This window comes from Geotrypetes seraphini, chromosome 3 (assembly GCF_902459505.1).
Source record: "Geotrypetes seraphini chromosome 3, aGeoSer1.1, whole genome shotgun sequence".
In the NCBI taxonomy this organism is placed as follows: Eukaryota; Metazoa; Chordata; class Amphibia; order Gymnophiona; family Dermophiidae; genus Geotrypetes; species Geotrypetes seraphini.
The window spans coordinates 134,298,994-134,312,183 of record NC_047086.1 but is presented as its reverse complement, the minus strand read 5'-3'; the positions used below and the strand labels follow the sequence as shown (position 1 = coordinate 134,312,183).

General features: G+C 45.7%; 1 protein-coding gene across 2 annotated transcripts in view; it reads right to left on the bottom strand.

Annotated features, from left to right (window-relative positions):
- Positions 1 to 13,190, bottom strand: part of OTOF (otoferlin) — a 432,592-nt gene that overhangs the window by 172,416 nt on the left and 246,986 nt on the right. For both annotated transcript variants that reach the window (XM_033938296.1, XM_033938297.1), the window contains 3 exons: positions 10,418 to 10,604; positions 4,634 to 4,820; positions 1,050 to 1,273 (listed from right to left, as the gene is read on the bottom strand). In XM_033938296.1, coding sequence (XP_033794187.1) covers positions 1,050 to 1,273; positions 4,634 to 4,820; positions 10,418 to 10,604 — 598 coding nt within the window. The remainder of the gene's footprint in view (positions 1 to 1,049; positions 1,274 to 4,633; positions 4,821 to 10,417; positions 10,605 to 13,190) is intronic.

Genomic DNA, 13,190 nt, shown 5'->3' with positions numbered 1-13,190 from the left:
GTACAGTAATAGAATCGCCACTGCCTCTTTGGCCTAAGTGCAGAATTTAGCACAGGAGGGGAATTCTGCACAAATTCTGAAATGTACAGTGCTGTGGAATTTCCCCATGAGGAAAGAGGGAGTTAAGAAGAAACCTAGTACCAAACTTGAGCTTGAATCTGGAAAAGGCAAGTAATCCACTTTTAACTGAAGATGAAAATAACGTATGACCAAATTGTATGCTAAACTTGATTCTTTGTAGATTTAATGTTACCGTACATATGTAAATTCATAATTTGTTTGTCTATGTATGAAGTATGTCAACCTTGTTACCCGTTCTGAGCTCTTTTGGGAGGATGAGATATAAAATTAACCACATAAATAAATAAAATTCATCCCTAAATACATATTTTGGGGAGAACTCATATCAGGTTTCCTCTGCTATAGCATAGATTCTGCAACAGTGACAGAAGGAAATGTGCAGTTGGAAATTTCCAGGAAGTGAGAGAGGCTCTGTTTGGTGGTAAGGACAGGAAGCTGCAGTCCTGACACTTGCTACACATCGAGCTGCATATTCCTCCAGCACAGTGTCTTGCAAACATTATGAGCTGCAGCGCACTAAACTGGTGGCCGCGGCTTGAGGGCACCCGGATGTGTGCGGACGTTGCCTCGATGATGTCACACACGTGTGATGTCATCACATTGACATCCACGCATGTGCAGAGGCCCTTCAGAAGGGGCCCTGAGCCACGGGGGAGGGAGGAGGAAGGGGCTGAAAAAGAAGAGGAGCGGAGAGGAGCAGAGACACCAGGGAGGAGGAGAGGCGCTGGCAGTGGCTGACTGCCTACAGGATGTGTCTCTTACCATGAGAGGCACATCCTGTAGGCAGCTAGCTGGCACTGGTGCCTCTCCTCCTCCCCGGTGTCTCGGGGCACACAGTTTGCAATACGCTGCTCCAGCAGGTAAGCCAATACGCAGGTAAGCAGGTAAGCCACCGTGACTTCTAAAGATTCAACTAGTTAAGATCTTTTTAGCTGTGCTCAGCTCATCGGTGGGGATGTGATGCTTACATCAGCTACAGATGGAATTGGTTCTATTTGCACTTCTGTTGAACTAGTAATTTCTGGAGAGCTGATGTCTAAGATCTCCACAGCAAGGCTCAGAAGCAATCGGGAGCGGAAAGAGACACCTTCACCAAGGCCTTCATTCAGGTCCTGATGCTCATCCATCAGCGTGTAGTTACGGGTAGAGCCATACATATTCACCCATGCTGGGCCCAGAGTGGGAAGGAAACCTGCAAGACCAATACATTATAGAATCAACAGTTACATATCCCTCACATTCACCACAAATACATCAAAATATAGAAAGGTTAATTTGCTCAAGGTATGATTGTAAAGATAGAAATGGGAACGTAAAATACATAACTACTCTATCTCTGTGTTAAAATGGTAAATGGAAATCTGTCACATCTAAGAGTAAGCTTTTGGCTCAGAAAACACCCCCACTACATTCTCTTATCCATTTCAGTTTTATAATTACATCTTTGTGGGTTACTATTGCCTCTTCTTAAAGAGTGTACACTATGTCCCGGATTCTATAAAGGTTGTCCAAATTTTGGCGCATTCCTGAGCTGTGTGTGCAAATTATTTAATGAGCCATTAACACTCAACAATTATCTGCTAACAATCAATTACTGACATTAATTGACACAAATTTGAAGTTGGACGCAGTGGCGTACCTAGCATATGTGACACCCGGGGCATAATTTTTTTACACCCCCCCATCTGTATGAAAAACATGATTTTTAGAAACAATCCATATGTCACACAAGAGTGTACCTAGAAAAAGGTAGCATCTTACATACTGCAGTGAGCAGTAGAACATCAATATACCCATTGTAAAACTAAACAAGGCCAGACTAGTACAGATCAATCCTACACAGTTAATTCTAACAGAAAACCATGTTTTTTTCGAACACACAGAACACAGAAAACACCTTTGCCTAGTATGTAATCACAAACTAACCCCTCCCCCTTTTACAAAACTGCAGTGTGGTTTGTAGCCATGGTGGTAACAGCTCAGATGCCAACGCTAAAAAACGCTCTACAATTTTGTAAATGGGGAGATAGAATAAAAATACGTAGACAAAGATTAAACTGAAGCACCAAAAAGCTGGACTCTGCATACAATGCAACACCACAGAAACAGCAATGCATCTCCCCTAAAGCAAAAAATAAAAATAAATAAATAAATAGAATTTTTTTCTACCTTGTCTTCTCTGGTTTCTGCTTTCCTCATCTTCTTGTCACTCTCTTCCTTTCATCCACTGTTTACCCTCTCTCTGCCCCTTCTATATGGCATCTTCTCTCCTTCTATTCCCCTTCCAGAAACTTTATGCCTCCCCCTTCCATCTCTCCCTTGACCCCCATTGGTTTGGCATCCATCTTCTTCCCTTCCCTCCTCCAATGGTCTGGCATCTCTCTCCTCTCCTTCCCTCTCCCACACCCCCATGGTCTGGCATTTCACTCTCTCCTCTCCCTTTCCCCCACTTCCATCAGCATCAGCCCCCTTTCTTTCCATCCAATCCAATTCCATTCAGTATCCTTCCCCCTTATGTTTCTCCCCTTTCCCTGCACACCAATTCCATCAGCATCAACCCCCATTCTTTCCCTCCAATCCAATTCCATCCAGTATCCTTCCCCCTTATGTCTCTTTCCCCTTTCCCTGCAATTCCATCAGCATCTGCCCCTTTCTCTCCCTTCACCACGCTTCCATACCACCCTGACCCCCTTTCTCACCCTCCACACCATTCTTTACCACTCTGATCCCATTTCTCACCCTTCACCATGCTGCATACCACCCTGACCCCATTTCTCACCCTTTACCACACATCCATACCACTCTGACCCCATTTCTCACCCTTCACTACCCTTCCATACCACCCTGACCCCCTTTTTCTCCTTCCACCACCCTGCTATGCTCCTTTCCATCCAAATCAGCAAGATCCCGCGATGACTACTTCTGCTGCCTCTGCTCCGGAAGAGGTAAGTGACATCGGAGGGGACTGGGCCGGAAAATGCAGGGATTTGCTGCAAGGTTCCACGATGACTGCGGCTGCTGTCCCCCCTCCCGACGTCACTTACCTCTTCCAGAGCAGAGGCAGCGAAGTAGTCATCGCGGGACCTTGCTGTACTTCAGTGCGGCTTCCGTACATATTTCAGAGCAGAGTCGGCAGCTGCGCTGAGGTGCTGTTTTCAGCAGCGCGGGAGCTTCTGGACCCAGCCAGCTGTGCACCCCCTTGAAGCATGCACCCGGGGTGGACCTCCCCCCCTTGCTATGCCACTGGTTGGATGCACAATTACTTTTGCACGATTCTATAAAGAAACACGCCTAAATGCTGTTATAGACTTTGCACTAACCTCTAAATTATGCATATAGCCCCATAAGTTGTGCAATACACACAGGCAATTTGCCTGCAGAACTTGTTTAACAAGCCAATTGTTGTTAATTAAGGTTTAATAATGTCTGCATTGAAACCATCCCAGGAAACGTAAACTCTGTATTGTAACACCTTTACAGAAGCTCATGTATTGTAACACCATTACAAAGTTCATATAAACTGCTCTGTATTGACTTCCCCAGTCATTAGCAGTGATATAGAAGCATTAAATAAACAATAATTGGCAATTAATAATCAATATTTGACACTAATTAGCACCAATTAGAAGATTAGTACACCAATTAGAAGATAGGTGTGGTCTATAAAGTGGTGTGCGTCTCTTCTAGTGCGTGAATCTCAAAGGGATGTGTGGCCAGGGAACGATCATGAGTGTCCCTAAACGTTAGGTGCACTGTTATAGAGTACATTCGATCCGCACACAAACTAGGCACAGGCATTTAGGCCTGGCTTTCCTTGGCCTATTTGGATGCGCCTAAACATTATGCTGCGTAGGGCCGCTATGCGCGATTCTAAATCTAGGGGGGGTCTTTTATAGAATCGCACAAAGTAACTGTGCTGATTGGCGCTGATTTTCTTGGTGCCATGCATAGAACTTGAACCTCAGTGCACATCATTGGGGCGCCTACACTGAGGACCTGAATTTATAGAACTGCCCTGTACGTGTCTTGCCATCAAAGCCCCATAGCCGGGAAGCAGCACTTGCTCCCAGATAAGTATTGCCGACCGTGGGCCTCCACTGATTTTCAGCAGCATTTTCTGGATAATTCCACTTCAGCTCACTGTAGGTGTCCACCCTGACACTATCTTAATAGTGTAGAGGTAGTCTGGGTGAGGCGAAGCCTGGTTAGAGCTAAGTTCTGAATCCCCCAACCCTATAGATTGTAAGCTCTTCCGAGCAGGGACCATCTATAAATGTCAAAATGCACAGAGCTGCATACGCCTTTCAAAGCTATATAAATGAGAAGTAGAAGTAGTAGTAGTAGTAATAGGATAACTATTCAAATACCTTAGTATAGGAAAAAAGCTGTCCTAAGCATTCTGTATCTTCAATACATGTTGTTTAGTGTCGATACCCAGATATTGGCAGGCACTGAATATCCTGATAGAACTTTAAATGCTGCGGCTGATGTTTAAAAGACAAGCTGACTGCAGAGCTTAAATATTGTTCTATTTACTTTTCAGTCTCTTTACCTTTGTCTCCTTCATTGGAGATCTTCCGCAAGTCAATGAAATGTGTTCCGATTGCCACATCATTCACCTTGTCTGAGTCACGAATCTGGATTTTCATTCTCTTACACAGAGGGGGGAACATGTCAGTGAAGATAATCTGCTCATTCCACATGGGTTCATAACTGCTTTTCTGGACAGACGTTTTACCCTGTGATGAAGGAATACATACAATAATTTTCAGCATTTGAATAGCACTACTGGACATACACAACATTGCACTATGGTGATAATTCTCTGCTACACTTCTGGAGTTGTAGTTATTATTATTCATATCACCTCCCCATGAGTATGCATGGGGAGAGGCTGGCATTGTGGCGACCCTAGAAAGTACAACCGACTGTGAGCATGAGGGAGATTTTGGCTGCCAGAGGAGGACCTCTTCAGCTGGTGGGGCTTGGGGATCCCTGCCAGCTCAGGTATTTACAATCTGAGTTGGAGGTCATGAGGGAGAGGTGGGTGGGGCATGGAGAGTAGGGTGAGGGCAGAAAATGGGAAGCAAGGTTAAATTTTGTGCCCAACCCACTTTGGGCTAGCCACCCCTCAAAAATGAATATCGGGTTATGCCACTGCAATGACATGCAAGAGATACATTTATACAGTGGAAGTAGTGAATATAAATTCATGCATATTCAGTGCTGCTGTCTTAAAAACTGAGGTAATTTATAGCACATGAGGACCTGAATTACCTACCCCAGCCTAGACAATTTTGGGTAAGGCTTTCAGTATGTTTTCTTTAAGGTGGATGGGCATTCCCAGACATAAGCGTATGAAGGGGGGAGGGGGGAGCATAGGGGCCATGGCTCCCTCAAAAATTGGTGAAACCCTTGGGAATGCTGCAATCATGGTGGACTGTTCCGCTGCAGTGCCACTGGAATTGGAACCATTCTCATGGCATTCCCATGGTCGATCTCTCTCCTCCTTCTCTCCCCCTGCAGCCCCACTCTGGCACACCTACCTATCCTGACAACAGTGCTTTGCCTTATACGCTAGCACTGCTGACCAGCTGGCTGCTTGAGTCTTCTCTGTCTTTATGGTAGTTGCAGGCTACGCAGGAACCAAAAGTTGAAGTAACTTCCTGTTCTCGCCTAGCCTCAACAGTCATAGAGACAGAAGAGACTCAACCAACCAGCAGTGCTAGTGTATAAAGGAAAGTACTGCTGGCAGGGTAGGTAGGAGTGCTAGTGGGAGGCCATGGGGGAGGAAAGGAGAAGAAAGAAACTGGGATATGGGGGGAGGGAAGTAGGAGAGAGAGACTGGACTGTGGAAAAAGGGAAGGGGAGATGGGGGTAGGAGGAAGGACGAAAGGAGAAAGATACCTGACCATGGGGGAGGGGGGGGAGAGAGGAGGAGGAGGAAGAGAGAGAGAGAGAGAGAGAGAGAGAGAAAAACCCACGAAGAGAGGTAGGGAGGGAAGGGGAGAGACACACTCTCAACCAGGGAGGCCTAACACACACGCACACACACACACACACACACACACACAACCAGGGAAGGAGAGCAAGAAAGAGAGAGAGAGAGAGAGAGACTGACCCAACCATCCAGGGAGAGAAAGAGAAAATCCATCCAGAGAGAGAAATATTTATAGAGAAAGAGATCCAACAGGAGGGGGGGGGGGAGGAGGAAAGAAAGAGAGAGAAAGAGACCCAACCCGGGGGGTGGGATTATTGGGGGGGGGGGGCAGAGGCAGGGAAACCCAACTAGGGAGGAGGGAGGGAGGGCAGAGATACCCAAACGCGAAGGGGGTGAAATACTGGACCATGGGTGGAAGAAAGAAGGAGAGAACTGAATATGGGAGAATGGAAGGAAAGAAAGGAGAGATATACCAGACCACAAGGGGGGAGGGGAGAGAAGTCACAGATACTGACTGTGGAGGAAGGGGCGGATAGAGACCCAATGAAGGAGAGCAAAAAAGAGCCATCCAAGGAGAGACAGAGAGAGAGAGACCCAAGCAGGAATAGAGAGACAGACTTGATCGAAGGGAGGAAGAGAGAGAGAAACAGACCTGACTGCAGAGGGATTGAGAGAGAGAGACCCAGCTATTGAGGGAAAGAGAGAAGGGGGCAGATGCTAATGGAAGTGGGGTGAATGGAAAGAGAGAAGGGGATAGGCACTGGATGGAAATGGGGAGAGAAGAGAGGCAGACCAGTGGATGGTAGTGGGGAGGAGAGAGAAGGGAGAAGATGCTGGATGGAAGTGAGTAGGAGAGAAAGAGAGAGGGGAGAAGATGCTGGCTGGAAGTGAGAAGATGCTGGATGAAAGTGAGTAGGAGAGAGAGGGGGGAGAAGATGCTGGATGACATTGAGTATGAGAGAAAGGGGAAGAATGTTGGCTAGAAGTAGAAAGAAGAGGGCTCAGTCACAGGATGGAAGGGGGTATGGAAAGAAGGCACATGCTGGATGAAAGGAAGGGATAAAAAAGGGCATATGCTGGATGGGGAAGAGGATAGAGTTATTGCAATATTGAAGTGGGTGAGGGAAAGAGGTGGCAAGCTGTAGATAGACACAATGAAAAGAGGGAAATTGAGGACAGAATAGTAAGATAGAGTTTAATCTAGGTAGAGGCAGAAAATAAATTGAAGAAAGCTGAAAGGAAAAAAAGGAGAAAAAAAAAACAACAAACAGGAAATCCTGGCAAGAGAATTAGGAGCAAATGGAGAAAGAAATAAACAGAGATTGGGACTACAAATTGAAAAAAAGCAAAGGTAGAGAAAATAATTTTATTTTCATTTAAGATATAAGTAGTGTGGCAACTGTGTTAATAAATAGAAAATGGAAATGAGGTGTTATCTTTTTATTGGACTAGTTTTAATACTTGTTTGACTAACTTTCTTAGACCAAAGCTACATTTCTCAGTTCAGGACAGGATACTATAACAGCAAGGTTTGGGCTTTTGAAAACTAATTAAACAATGTTTTTAGTCCAATAAAATGGTATCATATTTTCCATTTCTTGAATTATTTGTATTTGTTAGTTGTAATGTAATGATTGGAATATATCAGTTTTTAAAATGTACATCTGCTCTCTTTATACCGACATATACAAACCAGACCAAGGGTCCAGAGCAGATCTATACTGGAACCAATTCAAAACACTGGACTGGGAAACCTTCAATAAATTCTATAACAAATATTCTAACTCCTTCTGCAAACTAGACACCTGCCCTCCAAATGTCATGAAAACTGCACCCATCCATTTCAAAGCCAACATGTTATCCTGGGTGAACTTCCTACTTTCCTTAGGATACTTTCCACCTGAGCAAGGCCATATTATGTTAACCCAAATCATAAAAAACACGAAAGAACCCCCAAACGCCTCTTCTAATTACAGACCTATCGCTAGCATCCCTCTATTCACCAAAATAGCTGAAGGGATAGTAAATGCTGAACTCACCGCATATCTGGATAAATTCAACATACTATGTGACAATCAATCTGGTTTTCGAACAGACCACAGCACTGAAACCATTATTGCAGCCTTATTTGACTACTTGCACACCCTCTTTAGCCTGGGCTCCAGCGCCTTGATTCTTCAACTCGATCTGAGCAGTGCGTTCGACCTAGTAGATCACAACATTCTCCTAGAAAGCCTGACCCACATTGGCATCTCCGACCAGGTCTTCAGCTGGTTTCACGGATTCCTACGAAACAGATCCTACAGAGTTCGCAAAAACGATTCCTCCTCATCTAGCTGGGTTAACTCCTGCGGGGTGCCGCAGGGCTCCCCCCTGTCCCCCACACTATTTAATATCTACCTCGCCTCCCTGGGTAACCTCCTTCATAACCTCAAACTCAAATCCTTCATCTACGCAGATGACATCACAATAGTCATCCCACTCACCACCTTCTCCCAGATCTACTAGCCCACATCACAAGCATACTTAATCAGATAGAACTCTGGATGCAATCCTACAGATTAAAACTAAACCCGGACAAAACAAAATTCTTCCTAGCCTCCCCCAATGAAAAAATCAAAGACTCCACAATCCAAGTGAAAAGCTTGATCTTCTCCCTCGAACAAACATTAAAAATACTGGGAGTCACTCTAGACAAACATCTATCCCTAGAAAATCACACCGATCTTACTGTCAAGAAATGCTTCTCGGTGCTCTGGAAACTGCGCACCATAAAAAAATACTTTGACGACTCCTCTTTCCGCCTTCTGGTACAGTCCTCTGTTCTGAGCGTACTAGACTATTGCAATGTCATTTATCTGAGTTCCACAAAGAAAACCCTTAGGAGACTAAAATTGATCCAGAACACTGCCGTCTGCCTCATATTCGGCCTGAACAAATGGGACCACTTCACACCTTTCTACCACCAACTGCATTGGCTCCCTTTCGAATCCAGAGTCCTATTCAAATTCGCCTGCTTCTGCTACAAAACTGTTTTTGGCCTATTACCTAGATACCTCAATCACCATTTCACTCTGAACCTCACCAACAAAAAATCCCGCAGAATACAGCTGTTTGTCTTCCCATCCCTAAAATTATGTCATTTCAAAAGATTTCTTGACAAAACCTTTGCTTACCAGGCGGCCAAGCTGAACCCTTGGCTTGCCCAAATGATACTCGAGGCCCCCTCTTACCTTAGTTTCAGAAAACTTCTCAAAACGCACCTTTTCCATGAACAGGCCTTTTAATCCCCCTTGCCCCCTATTTTCTCCCCTTTCCCACACTACCCCGCTTCTTCGGCTCTCCCTCTTCCCCCCCTCCCCCGATTTTATCTCTCTCTCGCTATATCATACCTCACAACCCTTCCTTCTGTATTACCGTTACCTCTGCCTAATCTCTTCAAAGAGTTCCCCCCCCGCTTCATTGCCTGTAACTCTGTCAAAATTTTGTAAATTCGTGTGTTATCATGGACCTTAATTAATGGATGTGAACCGCCTAGAACTTTACAGGTTTGGCGGTATACAAGAATAAATTATTATTATTATTATTATATTTTGCACCATATATAATGTCACCATATCTCAAAATGATGTAGTTACCATTATATATTGTTAATAAGATTAAATTGTGTGTATATGAAGAATGAATGGAAAAAATTGTATTATTATTATTATTATTATGAGGGTGGGATTTGAGGTGGAATTTGGGCAGAGCTTTTGGGCCCCTCCAAATTAGGGTTACCTTATGACTCCAGAAAAAGGAGGACTGATTGAGACATCTGTGTTTTACTTCCATGGAAATAAAACCTGGATGTCTCAATCTGTCCTCTTTTTTTCTGGATAAATACTGTATACAAACAGTGTGGGACCAACACCAGACCAATGATATCTTTGTTGCCTTATCAATTCTTACAACATGGAGGAAAAAAGACCTCAGTGAGTAGGACAGACTGTAATGATGAATCACATTCTACAGTGCTGCATAACCCAAACTCAGTCTAATCATAGGTCAAAAACTTCCAAAACAATAAATGTCTGCACTTATACTTAATGCAAAAAGCTATTTTATGACAGCATTTATCTTAAAGATCCCTACAGAGCATCTTCATTTCACATACGGCTTCTTCAGGGGAAAATAATGCTGTCTATATCCAACGATAGTGCAGGCACTTCTTTGTGCTCTGCTTCTTCACGAGCCATATGGTAACCCTGCCCTGAACCAAAACCATTCCGCTGCTTATGTTTGTTTATTTAGAAATGTATGTACATGTGCATGAGTTAGATGCCCACAACAAAAACTGCTGGGCTGAAATATGACATAACCATGCGATAACAATCTTGTGGTAACCTCACATACCTTTTGCCCTGCAAAGAGCACTTGGACATATGGATCCACAAGGTCTTTGTTCTCTCCGATGAATGCCTTCTTCACATTGGCCATGATGCTAGTATTCATCCTGGGCAGTCCCTCTGCTCGGAAAATCTTGACATAGAAACGAGCCCACTGCCTTTCTGGGGGCACCCCATCAGGAAGAAGCAAGTTCCTGTAACAGAAGGAGGCAATGACTTATAGGAATGGGCAAGTGAAGAAAGAGACCTTACACAATCAGAGACCTTACTGTTGCATTTGGTTTTAAACCCTGAAAGTTAGCGGCTAGTTACACAAGAATTTGGAGAACAAATAAGTTTTTAATTGTTTCCTAAAATGTAAATAAGAGACAGAGGATAATAGTAACTGTTTGAAGACCTTATCCCAAGTGGCAGCTTGATAAGAAAGAATACGCTCATGATATTTTTTAATTTACAACCCAAAACAGGTGGAAATATGAAAAGGGCATGAGTTTTACAAGAGAACCTTTGTATTGAAATATGGAAAGATATGGCGATACTCGAGAGGGTCCAGAGAAGAGCAACAAAAATGATAAAGGGCATGGAAAACCTCTCGTATGCTGAGAGGCTGGAGAAGCTGGAGCTCTTTTCCCTGGAAAAGCGGAGACTTAGAGGGGATATGATAGAAACTTATAAGATCATGAAGGGTATAGTCAAGGTAGAGAGAGACAGATTCTTCAGACTGGCGGGGGCAACAAAAACTAGAGGGCACTCAAAAAAATGGAAGGGAGATAGGTTCAGAACAAATGCTAGGAAGTTCTTCTTCACCCAGAGGGTGGTGGACACCTGGAATGCGCTTCCAGAGGGGGTAGTTGAGCAGAGTACGGTTTTGGGTTTCAAAAAGGGATTGGACGAGTTCCTGTAGGGTAAGGGAATCCAGGGGTACAATTAGAGGGTTACTATACAAGACAAAATGCTCTTGAGTAATAGATCACTACAGGTCATTGACCTGGGGGGCCGCCGCGGGAGCGGACTGCTGGGCATGATGGACCTATGGTCTGACTTGGCAGAGGCAATGCTTATGTGCTTATATGTGCTTATGATAGCGCAAGAGGGGACATGGAACATGTTTATCCTTCTGTATTGTACAACACATTGGAGTATGGTTACCAGACATCCGGGAAAACCTGGACATGTCCTCTTTTCAGATGACTGTCTGGGTGCCCGGATGGACTTTCTAAAACCCAGTAATTTGTCTGGGTTTTGGAAAGTCTCGCTCTCCGGTTGCATTTGGAGGGTCTCTGAGCATGCACGGATAATGTCACATGCATCCATGCAGACGCAGCCCAGAGGTCAGAGAAGAAAGATGAGGGTTTGGGGGGGGGGGGGGGGGCGGAGCTGGTGGCAGAACTGGGCAGGGCTGGAGGCAGAACAAGGCAGGAATGGGGCGGGGCCATGTGTCCAGATTTCTACTTCTGAAAATCTGGTAACTCTATGCTGGATTCTCATAACATATATATATATATATATATATATATATATATATATATATCTAATATAATAAAATGCTAGGCCGCGCATGCGCACTAAAAAAAACATGTTCCCTGATCCGTCGCGAAAACACGAGTGCGCATGCGCACGTTTTACATCATCACCTACTCTCCACCTCGCGCCACCTATCACTGTCATCACCTGCTCTCCACCGATCACTGTTCCTCCTGCACCATGCCACGCCAGGCATGTCCGCAGCCGGCCTCGAGCTCCTGGGGGCCGGCGGCGCTGTGCTGAGGTCCCGCCTCCCGCTTCCGCACTACACGGCGCCGCCAGACCCGGCCCTACACTGAGATCCGCGATCGGGTTGCCATGGAAACCCCGCCGCAGCCTCGCAGCTAGGTAGGGGGACAACAATCGCGCTTATGTTCAAGCCGCCGCCACGACTCCCCTCTCGAACCGCACCAGGATCGAGAGAGGAGCTGCGGCGGGGGCTTGAGCATAAGCGCCATTGTTGTCCCCCTACCTAGCCGCGAGGCTGCGGCGGCCTTCCTCACCCGGCTCACATTGAATCCAAGTAAACAACCGGGGCTGCCTAAAGAAACAAAGTTTCACGGTGCTTGGCCCGCAAAACAATTCCTGCCGTTGCCAAAATTTGACCCACCGTTCCTTCCCTTCCTCCATCAGGTACAGTTCATCTCCGCCTATGTTAAAAGGAGTTGCTTTGAAATTGGAGCCCTGCCGCCACCGTAACACATTCCCTCTGCCGCGGTCCCATATGTCAGAGAAGGGGCAGGACCAAGGCAGAGGGGAACGTGCTACAGCAGTGGCAGGCCTCCGATTTCGACGCGGCTCCTTTTAACATTGGTGGATTCACTGCACCTGATGGAGGGAAGGAAGGAAAGGTGGTTGGGCGCTGTTGAGCCCCTCTTTAGCCTTAGACCCTCTCCTAACTGCTCCCTCCTGTCTTAGACCACTGGAGCACCTGATGGAGGGAGGGAAGGAAAGGTGGTTGGGCGCTGTTGAGCCCCTCTTTAGCCTTAGACCCTCTCCTAACTGCTCCCTCCTGTCTCAGACCACTGGAGCACTTGATGGAGGGAGGGTAGGAAAGGTGGTTGTGTGCTGTTGAGCCCCTCTTTGCCCTCAGACCCTCTCCTAACTGCTCCCTCCTGTCTCAGACCACTGGGGGGAGGTGCCTGTCTTCAGCTGCAGGGATGGATGGAGGGAGGGAAGAAGAAAGAAGGGGCCCTGGCAAGCCAGTTATCAAAAGCCAACCATAGCCTGGGACCCCTACATGATATGAATAATGA